Here is a 20,419-nt window from a genome sequence, read left to right on the forward strand (position 1 = left end):
AGTCTCACTGGTAGGTGTCAATAACACCACCAACTTATCTGTGCTACCAATGGTCAAAAGTTAATCAGAGAGCAATGCCCTTTGATGGCTGGGCAAGTAAAAACCATGGAGTTATCAAGATCTGTGCTAACCACAGTCTCAACTTGAAACCACAGGGAGAGCCCCATCGAAGAAAAGAGCTGAAGGATTCAAGATTATTCCAGCCAGGCACACTGCAAATGGGAAAAATCCAGCTGCTCAAAAAATGGGTTAGACAGCTCTGTGTACCCACCCCTTGCCAAGAGCCCCCTTATCTAAAGATAGCAAATACAAAGCCACAAATAGCTAGCAGAGATCCCCTTACTGGTTTAGCTCTCCGCCTCATAGATTATTATGCCTCAGGGACTGATATGTGCTTCAAGACATCTTTTAAACGATCCTGTTCAACATGCTAAAATTAATTATTAAGTCCGGCCTGTGTGGCGCAGTGGTTGAGCATGAACCCATGAACCAAGAGGTCCCTGGTTCCATTTCTGGGCAGGGCACATGCCTGAGTTGCAGGCTCAATCCATCCCCAGTAGGGGACATGCAGGGACAGCCAATCGATGTTTCTTTTTCACTGATGTTTCTCTCTCTCTAAAATCAATAAAAACATATTCAAAAATTAATTATTAAAAAATGTCTCATTCCACTCTGGCTGGGTGGCTCAGTTGGTTGGAGTGTCGTCCAGTGCACCAGAATGTTTCGGGTTCGATTCAAGGTCAGAGCACATACAAGAGGCAACCGATCAATGTTTTTCTCCCACACTGATGTTCCTCTCTCTACTTCCCCCCCTTTAAAATCAATAAAAACATATCCTGGGGTGCCGATTGAAAAAAACAACAACACCCACACGAACTGTCTCCTCCTGGTTATATATCTGAAGCATGAGTGCACACAAATGCACCCAAATTCATGCATAAGAATGTTCATAGCCCGCCCTAACCGGTAAAATATATTAAAAAAGAAAAAAAAGAATGTTCATAGCCCTATTCGGTTTGGCTCAGTGGATAGAGCATTGGCCTGCGGATTGAAGGGTCCCAGGTTCGATTCCGGTCAAGGGCATGTACCTTGGTGGTGGGCACATCCCCAGTTGGGGGTGTGCAGGAGGCAGGAGGCAGCTGATCAATGTTTCTCTCTTATTGATGTTTCTAACTCTCTATTCCTCTCCCTTCCTTTCCGTAAAAATCAATAAAATACACTAAAAAAAAAAAAAAAAAAAAAAAAAAAAGAATGTTCATAGCAGCACTATTCATAATAGTGCCAAAATGTAAAGTGCCCAAATTTCCATGAAGAGTTAGAATGAATAAACTGTGGGTTATTCACGCAATGGAATAGTATACAGCAATGAGAATGAACGATCTATAACCATACGCAAGCATGGATAAATTTATGGAATGAGCCCGGCTGGCATGCTCTGTGGTTGAGCTTCGACCTATGAACCAGAAGGTCACGGTTCAATTCCCTGTCAGGGCACATGCCTGGGTTGCTGGCTCGATCCCCAGTGTGGGGCATGCAGGAGGCAGCCGATCAATGATTCTCTCTCATTGTTTTTGTTTCTATCTCTCTCCTCTCCCTTCCTCTCTGAAATCAATAAAAACATATTTTTAAAAAAATTTATGGAATGAACCACAGATGAACCCAGACATAATGCTAAGTAATGGAAGCCAGACCAAAACTGCATTTGGCCTGAGTCCATTTTAAAAGAACAAAAGCAATAAAAAAAATTAATTGATTAAATAAATAAACAAAAGCGGCAAACTATTCTGTAACTCTCAGAAACTAGGATAGTGGTTATGCCTGGTAAGAGGAGTCCAGGGCAGGGAGGGAGGGACATGTGGGGCTGGTCATCTTCCGTTTCTTGATCTGGGTACTGACATACAAGTGTGTTCCATTTGTGGCTATTCATTGAGCTATACTCATGAGGACTATACTTTACTTTTTTTATTTTTAAATCCGCATCTGAGGATATGCTTTTATTAATTTTTAGAGAGAGAGAGAGAAACATCTACGTGAGAGAGAAACATCGATTGGTTGCCTCCTGTACAGGCTCTGACAAGGGATCAAACCCAAAACCTAGGTTTGTACCCTAACCAGGAATTGAACCTGCCTGGTGCACTGGAGGGCATTTTAACCAACTGGGCCAACCGGCCAGGGCTAAGTGTACTTTCTTAATGATGCTACAACTTCAATGAGAAGTTTTTAAAAACTACAGACATTGTCCTACAGATATTGTCCATTACTGAAAATGCCCCACTACAGTAGTTCTCAACCTTCCTAATGCTGCGACCCTTTAATACAGTTCCTCATGTTGTGGTGACCCCCAACCATACAATTATTTTCGTTGCTACTTCATAACTGTAATTTTGCTACTGTTATGAATCGTAATGTAAATATCTGATATGCAGGATGTATTTTCATTGTTCGAGACCCATAGGTAGAGAACTGCTGCTTGGATTTCCGCAGCCTTATCAAGTCAGTGATAGGAGCCACCAAATGATGGCTAACACTGACTGGGTGATCACTATGGTCCAGACATTAAGCTAAGAACATTACAAATAGGAGTTCATTTAATTCTAAAAAAAATTCTTTCGAAGGAGCTATTATTTTTGTTCCCAATTTGAAGGAATAGGAAAATGAAGCTTAGACAGTTTAAGGTTAGCTACTATATGAGAAAGTCAGGATATCAGGGTGACCCCAAAGCTCACGGACTTAACACCTGGGTATCTAAATGAGAAATGGGTTCATGCTATAAACATAGAAGTTGCATTAGGCTCCCAAACTTTTTCATGACCCTGACTTTTATATTGAGTCTAGGCCAGCTGTCTTGTAAAGTGTATCACATTCTAGAGTTTTCTGATTGTTTCCTTATAAGATTCAGATTAAGTATTTTAGTCAAGGAGGCACACAATGTTAGCCTGAACTGCTAGTGGGGGTGCCAGGGCTAATGATTTTAAGATAGTAAACTCCAGATCTCTCCATTATAAAAGTACACCCCCCCTTTTTTTGTTAATCCTTACCCAAGGATATTTTTCCATTGATTTTTAGAGAGAGTAGAAGAGAGGGGGAGAGACACACAGAGAGAAACATCGATGTGAGAGAGACACATCGATTGGTTAGGTACGTGCCCTTGACCAGAATCAAACTGGGACCCTTTCAGTCCGAGGGCTGACACTCTACCCACTGAGGCAAACCAGCTAGGGCTATTTCCCTTTTATAACTGGTAATTAATGTGTTGGTTGATATTCTGAAACCATGTAACTATCAAGTTCCCTGAAAGCCATTTCATAGTGATTTTTTAAAAAAAAATATTTTATTGATTTTTTACAGAGAGGAAGGGAGAGATATAGAGAGTTAGAAACATCGATGAGAGAGAAATATCGATCAGCTGCCTCCTGCACACCCCCTACTGGGGATGTGCCCGCAACCAAGGTACATGCCCTTGACCGGAATCGAACCTGGGACCCTTGAGTCCGAAGGCTGATGCTCTATCCAGTGAGCCAAACCGGTTAGGGCTTTTTTACTTTTTAAAAATCAACTACTGAGGCATAATTTATATACAATAAACTTATTTAAAAGTATATAATTTAATAATTTTGAAATATGAATACAGGAGTGAAATCATCACCACAACCAAGATACAAAACGTTTCCATCACCCCCAAAAGGTTTTCCATGTCCCTTTGTAATCCATTCTTGCACTGCTGGCTCCCAGGCTGATCTGCCTGCTGTCACCATAGATTAGTTTGCATTTTCCAGAGTTGGGTATAACTGGAATCATAACTTGTAGTCTTTTGTATCTGGCTTCTATCCCGCACAGCTTTTAATGATTTGAGATTCAAACACGTTGCTGCATGTTGCAGGAATTTATTTCTTTTGGCCCCTGAGTAGTATTCCAGTGGATGAATGGACCAGCTCATTTACTAACCTGTGGATGGGTGGTTTCCAGTTTGGGATTTCATGAACAAAGCTGCTGAAAACAGCTGAACATGTCTTCATTTCTTTTGGACTAATACCCATGAGTGGAATAGTAAGTGTATGTTTAACCTTTAATAAACTATCCAAGAGATTTCCAAGGTCAGTTTATATACCCTTTTATATTCCCAGCAGCAGCCGGTAAGGGTTCTAACTGCCCGAGATTGTCACACTTGGTCCTCCTTGTCAGTCATTTCATTTCCCAGTGATTTTAATTTCATTTTTAATGTTTTTTAAAAACATATTTTTATTGATTTCAGAGAGGAAGGGAAAGGGGGAGAGAGAGAGAAACATCAATGATGAGAGAGAATCATTCATCGGCTGCCTCCTGCATGCTCCCTACTGGGGATTGAGCCCGAAACCTGGGCATGTGCCCTTGAATGGAATCAAACCCAGGACCCTTCAGTCCACTGAGCCAAACTAGCTAGGACTTTAATATGTTTTTATTGATTTCAGAGAGAGGAAGGGATAGGGAGAGAGAGAGAGAGAGAGAGAGAAACATTAATGATGAGAATCATTGATTGGCTGCCTCCTGCATATCCCCATCAGGGATCAAGCCGGAAACCAGGGCATGAGCCCTGACCTGGAATCGAACCGTGACTTCCTGGTTCATAGGTTGACGCTCAACCACTGACCCACACTGGCCGGGCCCCAGTGATTTTAAAATCCAGTAATGTTTTTTGCCTGAATTTGTTATGCATTTGTATGATTATGTCTATCTCCACCATCCCTGGACCTTATGGGGGAGAACTTTAGTTCAACACAGTGCCTAGCATATAGTAGATGCTTAATATACATATTCAATAAATATCTGTAGAATGAATAAAATCTATTACTCCTCCAATAAAAAGATGGTAAGCTAAATATTTTTAAAGCTAATAAGTGACTTATCGGGAAGTTTCTGTCTACAACCATTTTGTGCATTACCCTGCATTTTCCCACTCAACCAGAGATGAGACTCAAACTTGACCTGATTCTGCTGCCCCTCAAGAGAGGCAAGTATAAAAAGGCCGCTAAGTGCAGGCACCAAAGCCCCAAGGCAGGGTTGTGTGGCTCAATCTTATGCCCTCCAGCAAAGGGCTTTAAAAATAGTAAATGTCAGTTGTAATATTGTGCCCATGTAGGTGCTGCGATGACCCGAAGACTGAGCCCTGGTTCTGTCACCAGGTTTTGTGAAGGTTTCCTCCTAAAAGAGTGGGGAAGAGAATATAAGTGCTGCCACATTCTCTCCAGCCAAGACCCTCCCTACAGCGATGTACTCTGATCCCTTCCCAAGGGCCAGCTTCCCACCACATCTGGTATCTTAGAGCAACAGAATCTCTTGTGAAATGAGAGCACTTATGTCAAGTGCCTGGGCCATAGCAAGCACACAGTTAACGTGTCCGAAAGAGAAAATGGGAGAGTGGCCGTGATGAAGGCCATCTTTGGCATTATTATTTTAATCAGCTGCTGGGCTTCCTTGACTACAGGGGATTTCCCATTCCACAGGGACTAACTGAAAGTAAGATGCTCTAACAAAACTGTGGTCTACAGCTATTTATATGGTATGGCCTGAATACATTATAAGTTGAGATGGAAAAGGAGGGGCCTTATGCCCAAATGAAGCTGCTTCTGCCTGGGCTGCTTCCTCCGCCCTCGGCAGTGCTTGCTAGGGGTGCTGGATTGGTCACTGCTCAGGAAGCAAAGCCATTAAGGAAAGGACTGCCCCTCTTGCCCTGCCTCCTCCCACTACTAACAGAAAAAGTTGTGTTTTTTTTAAATCACAGAAAGAGGGAGAGGAGGTTCGGTCTCACACATTATTCAAAGGAATCGCTCCTAGGGAGTGCTGTTTTTAGTTCAATGACTGACAAGTGAGGCCTGGGCCTGGGGAATATATGCGGCAGAGCCCAGATGAGCAGGCACTAGGCCAGGGGTGGGCAAACTTTTTGACTCGAGGGCCACAATGGGTTCTTAAACTGGACCGGAGGGCCGGAACAAAAGCATGGATGGAGTGTTTGTGTGAACTAATATAAATTCAAAGTAAACATCATTACATAAAAGGGTATGGTCTTTTTTTTTTAGTTTTATTCATTTCAAACGGGCCGGATCCGGCACGCAGGCCGTAGTTTGCCCACACTGCACTAGGCACTCTGCCTCCAGGGTACTAGCCCTCCTGGGATGGAGAGGGTGACACTGGAAGCTGCCTCAGGGGGTTTCTCCACTGGTGGACAAGAATATTTTCCCCAACTGTGGGAAAAAAGCCTTGACTCAAAATTGGTCCAGAGATCCGGGATTTGAATCCTTAGTTGTGTGACCACAGTGAGGTGGGAACACAGTGTATTTATCCTGAGAAATTCTTCTCAGGACTGTGAGCAGGCTCTAAAAGTAGTACTCACCCCAACTCCAGGGAGATAAATTCTGGACCGAACTGAATATTCCTACTTCCTGCCACGCACAGAGAGCTTAGATTAGCGGGGCCAACATTCTCTCTCAGGACTCAGCCTGCTATAGAAAGGAGCAGTGACTCCATGGCCCTGACCACTTTTCCATGTGGGTGAAAACTGGAAGAAAAAGCATTCCAGCCAGAAATGTAGTCTATCTGATCCCCAGCAAACCCCTCCCCGTGGTGACCTCAGAGCAGCTGCAGGAGCTCCATGCCCTCTCCCAGCCCTCCCATGTCACCAGAGCTGCGAGAATAAAATCGAATACCTTATTAGCACAGCAGGCGCTGAGGCTGTACCTGGGCTGGGGCTAAAAGCATCTGCAAATCAATCTGGAAGCTGCTCTACCTACTGGCCATTTGTTGAACACATTCCAATGTTAGGAAATACGAAACAAGGGTCCAAGAGCTCAGGGAAAAAGACAGGTGCAAACCAGAGCCAATCTTCACCCACAGGTTCTGGGCTAACCTCAGAATGTGGGGAGCGCTCTGATGTAGAGTCCTGGCAAGAGAGCACAGGAGCGCAAACTTTCAAACAAGGCAGTGGTCCTTTTCTTGTCACCTGTTTAGGAGAAGTTAGCAACTGACTCACAAACTATGGGCAGGGGAGATGGCACTCACAGAACCCTGCCAGGGGCCACCCTGGACCTAGGAGCTGCCTGCAAACAAAGCTTCTCTCCCTCTTGGCACCAAATTTTGTCCTCTTCTCAGATCAAAGATTAGAATGCAGCTGACTGAGAGATGAAATTAAAAAACGATGCCCAAGGTACAGTGTTAAGTCAAACAGAAAATAAGCTGCAGGATAATATGTACACAATTTCATGTTTTTAAACTTTGGGTGGGGGGGGGGGCAGTATTAGCAGAAAAAATACAATTATTACTGATTACTTCTGGAGATTGGGATTAAAAGGGACTTGCGTTTTCTGTTATATACCTATAAAACATCTATGGATATTTATGATGATTCAATTTTTAATAGTGAGCATGTTTACTTCTCTTGTAATGAGAAAAAATATTTGTAATGTGATGGAATGGTTCAAGTTGTTCAAATCATAAAGGTCATACCACTCCCGCTCCACCACAAGGTTTTGGTTTGCTTTGTTTTCTACAGCGCGCTCGCTGGCTGTGATGCTGGTAGGAAGAGGCAGGTGGGTAGCAAGGCAGGCCCTGAGGCACAAAAGGAGAGGGGTGGGTTTCTTTCCCACTACCACCTGCAGGAGGGTAAACCCCCAAGCACTGCTCTTGAAAGTGATGATGCAGTATGTCATTTGCCAGGACAAGCAAGTGACAAGTTGTATGAGACAAACACAAAAGAGGCAGGCACAGGACTTTTGACTTTGAACTGCTTGGGGCGGGCCTGGCAAACAAGCTTCATTTGGAGTATCATTTCCAACTGGCCAGAAGGGACTGCCTGAACTACCATGGGATCAATGGCAATTCCTACCAAGAATAAGAGGGAGAGATGGGATGGGGAGGTCAGGTGGCAGCACAGACTTTCCCTAAGAAAAGTACAAGTTCAATGTAAGTGGGAGCTGGGAAAAAAACCTAATCCATAATTTACTCCCTCACTCAGTGAAATCCTATAGTGCCTCCACGCCCAACTCACAGGGGTGCTCTGTCTAGGGAGGGACACGGTGCCGTTCGTCCCAGCCCTCGTCTCAGACAGGAGCCACCTGATGAAGTGGCTATGGGTGGTGTCAGAAGGGGCTGTGGTTGATGGAGAGGCATAGACAGTCACACCACACAAAGGGACATTTTATAAGACAACTGTCTAGACTCTTATAATTTTTTTTTTTAATTTTAAAAAGGGCAGGCAGAACTGCTCTGGACTATAAGAGATGAGGAAGCAATAGCCAAACACACTGTGAATATTGATTGGCTCCTAGAACAAAAAATTCAGTTTTAAGACAAATGAGTAAATTTAAACACACACTATTTATATAAAACTAGAGGCCTGGTACACAAAATTTGTGCATTGGGGGGCGGGGGAGTGGGAGTGGGTCCCTCAGCCTGGCCTGTGCCCTCTCACAGTCCGGGACCCCTCGGGGCATAGCTGGCAGTCAGACATCCCTCTCGCAATCCAGGATCCCTCGCTCCTTACCGCCTGCCTGCTCGCTGCTCTTTACCGCTTGGCTTGCTGCTCCTTAGCACTGCCACAGAGATGGGAGAGGCTCCTGCCACCTCCGCTGCGCTCGCCAGCCATGAGCCCGGCTTCTGGCTGAGTGGTGCTCCCCCCGTGGGAGTGCACTGACCACCATAGAAACTGGTCATTTAGGCTTTTATTATATAGACTAGAAGCCCCGTGCACAAAAATTTGTGCACTGGCGGGGGGTGGGGGGTCCCTCAGCCCAACCTGTGCCCTCTCACAGTTTGGGACCCCTCGGGAGATAACCACCTGCTGGCTTAGGCCCGCTCCCCTGGTAGCAGATGGCACGCCCAATCCCGAGGTGTCTGCCCCTTCTACCCCGGTAGGAAGACCAAATGCCTGGAGGGTGAAGCTTAGAGCAACGACTAGCACACACTGAGCACTCACTCCTGTGTGCCAGGCACCTTGCTCAGCACCTCACAGACAAGTCTTCCTGCACCTTCACAGCAGCCCTGGGAGGCAGGTCTGTCATCTCGTTCAGTTTATAGATGAGCAAATGGCAGAACAAAGATTCTAACCCCAGTCTACCTAGCTCTGAAGCTCTGTATCACTAAAATGCCTCCCTAGCTAATCTGTTTATTTATTTTAAGAATACCAGGGAAAAATGCTACATGGGCCCAACAACGGGGGAATGGTTTAAATAATCTGTGATACAGCCATTTAATGGAACAAGATCCAGCAATTAAAAGTCATGTTTGCAGTCCTGGCCAGTGTTGCTCAGTGGTAGAGCATCAGTCCACATACCTAAGAGTCATGGGTTCAATTTCTGGTCAAGGGCACGAACCTTGCAGGACTGCAGGTTCATTTCTGGTCCCAGGGGCACACGAGGAAGGTAACCAATCAACGTGTCTTCCTCACATCAGTATTTCTATTTCCCTCCCTCTCGCTCTAAAAATCAATGGAAAAATGCCCTTGGGTGAGGATTTACAACAATAAAAGTCATGTTTTGTCTGGTTTAAAAAGCAGTTGTTCTTGCCCTGGCTGGTGTGGTTCAGTTGGTTGGAGTGTCATCCATTACACCATGAGGTGGCCAGTTCGACTCCTGGTCAGGGCACATACCTAGGTTGTGGGTTGGATCCCTGGTCAGGGCGGGAGCAAGAGACAATCAATTGATATTTCTCTCTCAACCCCTCTCTCACTGTCTCTCCCCCCATTCCTCTCCCCAAAATCAGAAAAAGTAATAATAATAAAAAGTGGTTATCAAAAAATGGTTCTCCAACTCAACTCTTGGTTACTAAATTCTTTTTCTGCAGAAAACAGGAGTAGGTAAACTGGTGGGTGAATTCAGGACTTTTTTACTTCATCTAAGTTATGCTTAAAAAATTTTGAGAACTATCACATGACATATTTTGAATTATGTAAAGGTAATACACATATGCAGAGAAATAAGATTATAAGGAAATATATTAAACCATTAACAGAGGTTTTCACTAAGTGAAGATCAACTAATCTTTAAATTCTTTTTCATATTCTTTTGTTGAATTTCTAAAAATAAACATATTTTAATTATATAAATAGGAAAAAGTTCTTTTAGGAAATAGAGTACACAAGGTCCATCCCTGAACATGCAGACTAAGCTCATAGATACTATGTTGAATTTTCTCCTTAAAATTCTACAAAAGTACAAACTAATGCCAATGAAGGGAATTATATGACCAAAACTAAAAAAGACAAAGAAGAAAACAACAGAATTCAGATATCCCAGATTAAAACCCACTCACTCAATCAACAATGAGTGTATACCGGGTGCCAGGCTCTAGGGAGACAGGAGTACAGAGATCCTGTTCTCAGGAAGTGGAATTGCGCCTGAGAAGAACTACCAGGAAGATGACATCAAAGTGCTGCTGGGGTGGGGGAGTCTGGAAGAGTGAGGACAAGTCTCAGAGGCAGGAGGAATGTGGGACATTTCAGACATACGAAGGGCATATGCAAAGCAGAGTAATACCAAGAAAGTCTGCTTGGTCCATGTTCTTCTAAAATATTGTTTTTATTCATGTAAAACAATTCTAAAATCAATGCCCACCGTAGTATAAAACAGAAAGAAGGGGGTGGGGGCAGAAGAGAGAAAAGGAAGGATAAAGGGAGGGGAGAGGAGAAGAGGGGGTGAAGGCAGGCAGACAATGACAGCATGATAGCACTGGGTATGAGAGGGAGGAGTCAAGAGTGTGGCTGGCAGCTGGCAGGCAACGAGGAGCCAGGAAGAGGTTTTCAGTAGAACTGTCACATACTCAGGATGGACTGAGAAGGGGTGTGATGGTGGGGCAGTGGAACTCAAGTGGAGGGGACAGAGCTAAGAGATGACCAAGTAGAAGCGATGGACTTGGGAATTGATTAGCTAAGTCAGAGATGTCCCTGAAGCTCCGCTTTTTGGTGAGAGGGGACAGTGGTGCAGTCTAACAGAGCTTTCAGAGAAGCAGCAGCTTGGTGGCAGACTGTGGGCTGGGTGGAGGAGGTCTTCATATCTGAAAGGTTTCACAAGTAGAAGAGCAAGGAGAGGTATAATTTTGTCACTGGGTGTAAAGAAAAGCTAGAGGGCGTGCGGACAACATTCAAGCACCTCGTACTACCAAAGGGGAGCCACTGGAGGAGGCCACTCACAAAAAGGCTCCTCCTGAGAAGGGGAAGCTCTCCCAGACAGGAAAATCCAAACTAGTAAGTGCAGAAGGAATTAGAGTTAGAACTATGGTGAGCAGGGTCTCAGGCAAGAACCATCAATGGATACTAAAACTAGTGGGCGAAAGTGTTAGGAGAAACCAGACATTAGAGTCTCAAATCACCTCCCTACAAAATCCTTACTCATTACAAAGGGGCAAATAGCAGCTTTACAGTGGAGAAGCCTGGCAGGCACCACCACCTCAATCAAGGGATCAAGACATCTCCAGTGATGGGGCAAACTGGCATCACAGGCCACCTGGGGTGAGGCAGTGAGGCCACAGCATTGCTTCCCTGCTATTTCTGCCAAAAGCACACTCCTGAACCTAATCATGAGGAAACATCAACAAAACAAAACAAAACTAAAAAACAGCCACGTTGAGGAACATCCTACAAAATAACTGATCTGTACTCTTTAAAAAACTCTCAAGGCCATTAAAAACAGATAGTCTAAATGGTTTTAGATTAAAGAAGACTTAAGAGACCTGACAATTGTATGTAATCTCTCACAAAAAAATTATCTTTTACTACACAGGACATTTTAATGGAACTAATGAAATGAAAATGTCTATAGATTATATAGGTTAGTACTGCATCAGTGTTAATGTCCTAGTTTTTAAAATTACATGGTGATGTAAGAGAATGTTTTTTAGGAAATATCCACTGAAGTATTTAGGAGTAAAGCTGTATCTTATCTGTAACAAATATTTCAGAAAAAAAGATACAAATATGTAGAGAAAGAATGATACAGGGAATATGGTAAAATGTTAACATTTATGGAATTTTTTGTTACTTTCAAATTGTTACAACTTATGATTTTCCTATAAATCTGAAATAAGTTAAAAAATAAAGGGAAAAAGAGCCCACCCCCTCCTTCCAATGCCACAAACTATCTCGCTGAAACATTGGTGCAACTAGAGAGAATTTAATCACCCAATTGCTTTGTGTAGATTCCTCCTGGCCAAAGGGAGAGGTGCCAGGAAGAAACAGATACAAGACCAGTGTCTAGCCCTGGCCAGTGTGGCTCAGTTGGTTGGAGCCTTGTTCCATGAACTGGAAAGTCGGGGCTTTGATTACCCACCATGGCACATACCTGGGTTGTGGTTTGATCCCCAGTCAGGGCCAGTACAGGAGGCAACCGATCAATGTTTATCACATTGATGTTTCTCTCTCCCTCCCTCTCTCTAAAACCTATAAACATATCCCCTGGTGAGGATTAAAAAACAAAAACAAAACCATGGACACTCAGAAAAAGCCTTGGTTACAGAATGGACTAAACAAAGCTGCAGGTCTGCTGTGATTATGCAAAGTGCTTGCTGTTTCAACGCTAAGCCTGGTGTGCTGCAGAGAAAACCCTGGAAATAATGACAAAGTCTTTAGCGGGCTTCCATTTGAAACTTACATTCCCTGATTCTGCACATCCTGAGGAAATATTAAAACCAGTCACCCAACTTAATATGATGCTGCTTAAATTATCAGCAGAGCCTGGCAGCGTGTCCACACCACACAATACTTAATGTCACTACAGATAACACCGGAATCAGGAAGAACACAGAGGGAGACCATAATCCTCACCTTGGTTTCAAATCAGTTTAAGCCTATATTCTTGAGCTCAACTACTAATGCTCAAGAATTCATGTAATCCTGTGCCCACTGTACCTCCTTCTCCCCAAAGCTCATCAGCTTTGAAAGCATCCAGGAGAAGAACAAGGGAAACAGCATGAAACTAGAAGCTCCAGGGGTTTCAAAAGAGAGGCCAAAAGACATGTTGTAGGAATTCTAAGTGAATGAAATGTATGTTTTAACACAGGTAAAATTGTGTCATTTCAAGAACAAAGAAGAAAAAATTTTAAGACAGTTGGCTTTCACATAACACCAAGTTGTCAGTGGAGTTGAAATGTAGTTGCTTGATAGAAGATACCCAAGCTGGGGTTTTTTTAATCTCCATTTAAAAAAAAAAATTTTTTTTTAAAATCTCTCAAAACATGAATCTCAGACACTATAACAGTTACAACTAGTCATTCATTTTATTAAACCAAAATGTATTACCTTTTGTGTCTAGTCTAGTACTGAGGACACAATGAGAAATAAGACCCTTTCCCTGCCCTCAAGAAGCTGACAGGCAGGCAGGCTGCATGCTATGACAAGGAGCTGGGGGGACACAGAGAAGACACCTAGATGGGCCACAACTGCAGCCTTGAGAACAGGACAGCTCCCGTGTTTTGAAGGCTCTACTGGACCTGGCACCACAGCCTCACAACTATGGAGATGGAGGGAGGAACCCGACAGCTGTCAGGACTGCTCAGCTCCTTCTCAGAACGCATCTCACACTAAGCGAGAGCTGATTCCAGAATCTCTAGAGGGCTTAGCCTCTGGAAAGCATGCTGTGTAGACAGTGAAAGCTGTAATTGGCTCTGAGGTAACACACTTACCTGTGGCTTCAATGTACTCAATGCATCTCTCAATAAAAACAGGAATTGGCTTCTCGGGAGTCACGACGGTTGTTAAGGGGACCCCAAAATAGTTACTCTCCCAGGTTGCCTTTGTGATGGATGGCCGGGGTTTAGGCTTTGGTTTCTGTCCAAGAAAGAGAAAAGAAAGCAGAAAAATAAAGTGAGTCTCATCATGCACCTACACATCAGGAAGGCTTCCCGGGGAGAACTCACAGTGGTGCGGAAACTGCTGGAAAGGTTCCAAGCAGGATAGAGACACCCACTTGTTCATCTCACTAAGTTTGCATTTTCTAGCCTCCAAGTATCACACAAGCTGCCAGCAAGCTCCCTCATAATCACACCTTGAGCAAGAGACTGCAGTGCCAGAACAAAGGTGTTTATAAGAAGCAGGCCATGTTTATTTAATAACAATGAAATGACTATCCACAGCCTTTATCAGGGGTGCACTGGCATAAACAGGAAGTTTTCCAAACATCCCGAATGGCAATAGATGTTATACACTCAAAGATGACTAAACTCTTAAAAAGATAAAAGATGGAATTGAAAACTAATAACTTACTCTTTCCAGAACAGAGATAGACCATGTATTCTGCTAAGGCTGAAAGCCCCCAGTGAGAATTCCCTTAGATACATCACCTGGTATAAATGGCTTCTGCATTTGAAAAGGGCAAAAACGAACTCATCAAAGATAACTCTGTCTTTTCTTTCTCAGCAGTAACCTTCCTCAAACAGTAGGAGTAGCAGCTGCAACTACTTGAGAGCTTACTATGTACTAAGCAAGTCCCAAATATTATTCCTTTTAAACCTCATGATATTCCATTTTACCAAGGAAAAATGTCACATACCTAAATGACACAACTAGTAAGCGGCAGTGCTAGGATTCGAACACAGGAGGGTCTGTCTCCAAAGATCCTGTCAGTAGTTATTACTGTTAGGAGTTACCCAGATTGTAGTGTATCTTTAATCATTTATCCAACCATACAGTCATCGTCTGCCTAGCCCAAGAACTTTTGAAAAAACACAATGAACCCATTGGTCAAGAGCACAGGTTTTGCAGTTAGCCAGACTTGGGTAGGTAACTGAATTTTTCTAGGACTCAGCTTCATCTGTAGAATGGGGTTCCTAACACCCAAACCCACAGATCTGCTGTGAGTCTGGAGTGAAATAATTCATAGAAAGCACTTAAGCATGTGTCTGCTGCATAGTAAGTATTCAATTGATGGAGGCTCAATTATTTAGCTAACTTAGATTGTTAGAAGACACCTCCTCATCTTGTTCTAATATTGGGGGAGAGGGGAGTATAAGATTAAAATTTATTGTCTAGGTACTAGTACTATGGTTAGAAGGCTTTATGGTGATTAGAAATAGCTTCCTTGCAGGTTAAAAGTTCCATTTTTAAAATTCCTTAAGACCAACTAATTTGGAAGTCTCAGTTTTATTGAAGAACAGTGCTGCTATTAGTTTTGAGAGCAAAATTCTGCCAAATTGAGATTGGTAAAAAGAATCACCGAAATCCAGAGTCTTCTTTGTATTTTCAGATTCTAGAGCTAATAGGCTAAACAGAATGGAGAGAATATTGTTTGATTCATTGTGATCTGGCTTCAAACATGTATACAGATAGAAGCTCTCAGCCCATCTTCCCTTTAGTAAGAACTCACATTGTTGGGCAACTACTGGATACTGGGTGCTGAGCCACTTCCCTTCCATCATATCATTTCACCCTCACGTCCGTCTTGTGAGCAGGTTGCTGTCCCTGAGATGCTAAGTCACTTAACCAAAGTCACAGAACTTGTCTGTCAGGGTTCAAACCTAGGTCTGTTAGATTCTAAAGCTTAAATTCTTTTTAAAAATATATATATATTTAATTGATTTTTTACAGAGAGGAAGGGAGAGGGACAGAGAGCTAGAAACATCGATGAGAGAGAAACATCGATCAGCTGCCTCCTGCACACTCCCCACTGGGGATGCGCCCGCAACCAAGGTACATGCTCCTGACTGGAATCGAACCCGGGATCCTTGAGTCGGAAGGCCGACGCTCTATCCACTGAGCCAAACCGGTTAGGGCAAAAGCTTAAATTCTTTATGTTGCACCTCACATAAGTAGAGGATGCTAGGGAGACAGTCTAGATTGGTTCTTTCATGTAAAGATACATCATAAATCATTTATTTGTTTTTCCTTATTTCTTTGTAAAAAGTGTGAAGTCAGAGCCTGCTTGCCTTGGCAGTCTATACGGGGAGATATCGGCAGCTACTCCCCACAACCTGAGAGGCTATGTCACTGGTCTCACAAGGAATGGGCATACTGCAGTGGGCCTGGGCCAGGGCCAGGCTTGTGGAGTGTGTGGCTCTTCTCTGGGTCCTAAGGATCCATTCACATTCCTCCATACTGAATCAGTTAGCTGATAGCAGGTTGTATGAAATAGAGACTGGACTGTCTTTCCCTTTGGGTTGTCACTTCAGGTAATGTCAGCCCGCAGCCTAGAAATGGGCTTGTTCCTTCTTTCATATATATTTTATCCGCTGCTGTTCTTTTTTCTTGCCACTTGTTTGCACAGGAAGTCCTCAAAGAATCTCAGACTAAACAGGAAGTGATCTGTTTTCTCTATAAAGGGTATCAGAAGGAATGAGAATGGGCAGGATAAGGAAAGGGAACAGTTGACTCAGACCTAGAAGCTAGTTTAGTGGCTTTTATGTAGAGACCCCTACTTTTAAGTTTACAGGTTGTACAAATTTGTAAGTAACCTGCCCTTCTAAATTGGTCTTATTAACTTGGAAATGAACTGAATCACTGAAGTTACACCTGGGTCCATTTACCTTGATCCTATTTTGTTACCCCCCTCTTTATTTTTATTATTTTTTAAAATATATTTTATTTATTTTTTACAGAGAGGAAGGGAGAGGGATAGAGAGTTAGAAACATCGATGAGAGAGAAACATCGATTCAGCTGCCTCCTGCATGCCCCCGACTGGGGATGTGCCCACAACCAAGGTACATGCCCTTGACCGGAATTGAACCTGGGACCCTTCAGTCTGCAGGCTGACGCTCTACCCACTGAGCCAAACCGGTTAGGGCTACCCACCTCTTTAGATGGTGTTTTAACAAAGGCCAAAATCTCAGTTATATTTCTGTGGTTTTAGGAAATTTCCCATATTTTAGATCATTTTTTCCTTATGTGTGCTTCAAAATACAGGGATTGAATTATTTTGGAGCAAATATATCAACAATATTTATGAGCATGGACTTTGGAGAAAGGGAAGACTGGGCACTATGACAACTATTTCAAATAGCTATAGGACGATCTCATGGAAAGAGAACAGAGTTTACACGATTTCCAAGGGTCATGCTGGGAAAGAGAAGAGGAATACACAGAAAGGCAATTTTGGCCAATATAAACAGAAAGTTAAAAAACAAGAAAACCCCAGCTGTTTAAAAAGGATGGGAATTGCTGTGTAAGTATTCAAAGCAGAGGCCGCAACCCACCTGCCATACCCGTCAAGGAGATTCTGCCATCGGATGGAAGGCTTTAAAATGAGACGTCTCATAGATAGCCCCCTCACCTTGAAGGGTCGAGATCTAGTTTAGCACTTCAACTTACAAATACAGAAACAGAGAGTAAGCTTTAACAGCGTCAACTCCCCTTACTGAATGACATGGATTCATTCTCTCTGTCTCTGTCTCTCTCTCTCTTGTTTAAGCAAACTCTGATTTACACTGTCACATACCCCCTTGAAATAAATGAAGGCTCTGGAGGGTGTTACAAAATAAGGTAAGGAATTCTTGTGCAACTAATTCTAAACCTTCTTAGTAAGCAAATCAGACTGTGGTGCATGCCAAGAGTTGGGCCAGACTGCTGATACAACAAGCACCACATCAGGTATCTGAAGAGTCCTGGGCAAATGGAAGATGGAAATGCCATTCTTCTGAGTGGCCTGCCAGATGTCTCAGTCCCCGGTCAGACATGTGTCACTCATTAGGAGTCACTAGAGCCCTTTCAGCAGCAGGTCCTTGGAGAGCAGAAAGTAACAGCATGCTAACATCCATCTTCTTTTGGGAGCACTCACTTAGCAGGCTAAATTGAGAAAAAGAATCTAGCCAGAGGAAACCAAGCCCTGAGAATAATCTACACATCTGTGTCTCCAAGTTTAGAGTCTGACTGAGTCAAAACCGGAAAATAATAGTGATTCATTAGGAGCAGTCATGTGCAGAACACTGTGCTAGGTGCTCTGCGCAATTAACTGAACTTCACAGCCAGCCTTCAAGTGAGGGTTATTAGCCTCATTTTACAGATGAGAAAACAGGCCCAGAGAGACTCAGCCCCAGCACTGAGACAGCCAGGATGCAGGACGCAGAGGCTAGTGATCGATGAATGCCAAAGCCCCACGGTTCTTTCCCTAACAGGGACTAGATTCATGACGAAATGCCACTGACATAAACAAAGGACTGGGTCCACTTGAATCATCCACACCTTGCCTTTTTGGATAAATATTTTCTGAATGAATGACAGTCCACTGTTTTTACTTCAGTTTCCTTAAGAACACTGTGCCTGATTCTTAGTCTTTTTTTAAAAAAATATATTTTATTGATTTTTTACAGAGAGGAAGGGAGAGAGATAGAGAGTTAGAAACATCGATGAGAGAGAAACATCGATCAGCTGCCTCCTGCACATCTCCCACTGGGGATGTGCCCGCAATCCAGGTACATGCCCTTGACCAGAATCGAACCTGGGACCTGTCAGTCTGCAGGCCTACGCTCTATCCACTGAGCCAAACCAGTTTCGGCTGATTCTTAGTCTTGATACTTATCAGGTGGCAAAGGAAATAGCAATGAACCACTAGTTTATGGCAGTGTACTGCAAAGAAACGGGGATTGGAATTTGCCTCTGGCCTCTTGGCATTTCCGAAATGAGAAAAGAGCATTAACAGGAAAGTCCCAACTTTGCCAGAGCGGGAAGACGTCTGTCGCTTGCCCCTCCATGTCCACAAGGGCAAGAAAAAGACTAGAATTCAAGCCCAGGAATAACAAACAGGCTGGAGAAGGGCCCCTTCTATCAAACTATACAATACCTGGGTTCCAGAGTCTGACATGTAATAGGCACTTATACATTTCCTGAACAAAACCAGTTTCTAAGAATGCATGGGGCTAATGTCTCTTGATAGCTTTTCAGGTTTAGATGAGACCTATCACTGTGGGTACAGAGGTTTTTCTTCTCACACTGTGCTGTTCTCACTAGGATGTGAAGAGGTGAGGTTCAGAGGTCTTGTTCACACAGACAGTACTGTATCACAGACAATCAATTCCCTGTATGACTCTGAGGGCACCAAACAGGGATAGTACTTTAGATACACGTACGGCCATTTTCCTACTGGGCTAAGTTTCTAGAGGGCAAGAATCTTGGCATTTTTCTTTTTGAATGAATTATAGCCCAGGTCACATAGCAAACTAGCAGCAGAGCTAACACGAGGACTAAAGTCATCTCTCACCTTCAATGAACTTACAATCTAATTGGAAAAGAAAAGACATATATCCACAGTAAACAAAGCTGATCCAGGTATCAGATGAGTTAAGTACCAACTGAGCCACAAAGAAGAGTCTCTCATGGTGCCAATGGAGAGGTCAGTCACCCTTACTGGATAAAGAGGATTCTACCTTCTGTGGGAGCAGCACGTATAGCTATGTAGTGATGCTGAACAGTCAACCTCAGACATTCTCTCCTGGTCTCCATGTCAAATTAGTTATCCAGATTTTAGGGTGAGAAAATACGGCCGCTAGAGTTGTACCACCTAGCCCAGCCTTTTAAATGATTGGTAACATCTCTAATAAAGGAAATAAAAAAACATTCTCTCTCTCTCTCTCTCTCTCTCTCTCTCTTTTTTTTTTTTTAAAGGAGGAACAGGGACAGTGACCTCTGAGTGGGGACAATTCTCCCTTTTCCAAGTGAAACTGATATAAGCAAAGTCCTAGAAGGTCCCACACATGGTTGCATGGTTTGTCAAGTTATGTGATGGCACACCCTGGACTAACTGTAGCCGGTACGATAAAAAAATCGAAAGATTCCTTCATTGGCCAGCTGGCATGGCTCAGTGGTTGAGCGTTGACCTATGAACCAGGAGGCCACAGTTTGATTCCTGGTCAGGGCACATGTGCGGGTGTGGGCTAGATCCCTAGTGTGGGGCGTGCAGGAGGCAGCCAATCAATTATTCTCTTTCATCATTGATGTTTCTATCTCTTTTTCTCTCTCCCTTCCTCTCTGAAATTAATAAAAATATATTAAAAAAATAAAAGAAAGATTCCATCAACTGTGTCACTGTCACTACAGGTTTACTCAAAGCACTTTCTTGCATTCCACATTCACATGACCGAGTTCTGATTGGCTATGATTCTCTCACATTTCCCATAGAGCTTCAAAAAGACCTTTTCTTTTCTTTTTAAAAAATCCTCACTCAAGGATATTTTCCCACTGATTTTCAGAGAGAGTGGAAGAGAGAGGGAAAGACAGAGAGAAATATCGGATGTGATGGCTCAGGCTGGGAGGAGCCTGCAACTGAGGTACGTGCCCTTGACAGAACAAAATCTGGGACCATTCAGTCCTTAGGCCGATGCTCTATCCACTGAACTAAACCGGCTAGGGCTCAAAAAGACCTCTCCAATGAAGCTATTTGCTCATGCCCCAAATGCATTCTTGGTTAACTGGTGCTCCACCTTCTGTCTCTGATCAAATCAAAGCCCAAGTTTAAGAGAAAACCCGAGGGTGGATTT

The 20,419-nt window shown here is 43.4% G+C and overlaps 1 protein-coding gene across 1 annotated transcript in view; it reads right to left on the bottom strand.

The window, feature by feature from the left end:
- The window catches only part of ARHGAP35 (Rho GTPase activating protein 35), a 131,920-nt gene that overhangs the window by 49,619 nt on the left and 61,882 nt on the right, over nt 1–20,419 (bottom strand). Inside the window, exon 3 of the mRNA XM_070402347.1 lies at nt 13,642–13,786. Coding sequence (XP_070258448.1) covers nt 13,642–13,786 — 145 coding nt within the window. The remainder of the gene's footprint in view (nt 1–13,641; nt 13,787–20,419) is intronic.

Source organism: Myotis yumanensis, unplaced genomic scaffold (assembly GCF_028538775.1).
Source record: "Myotis yumanensis isolate MYYU_CA2020_CCGP unplaced genomic scaffold, mMyoYum1.0.hap1 SCAF_23, whole genome shotgun sequence".
NCBI lineage: Eukaryota > Metazoa > Chordata > Mammalia > Chiroptera > Vespertilionidae > Myotis > Myotis yumanensis.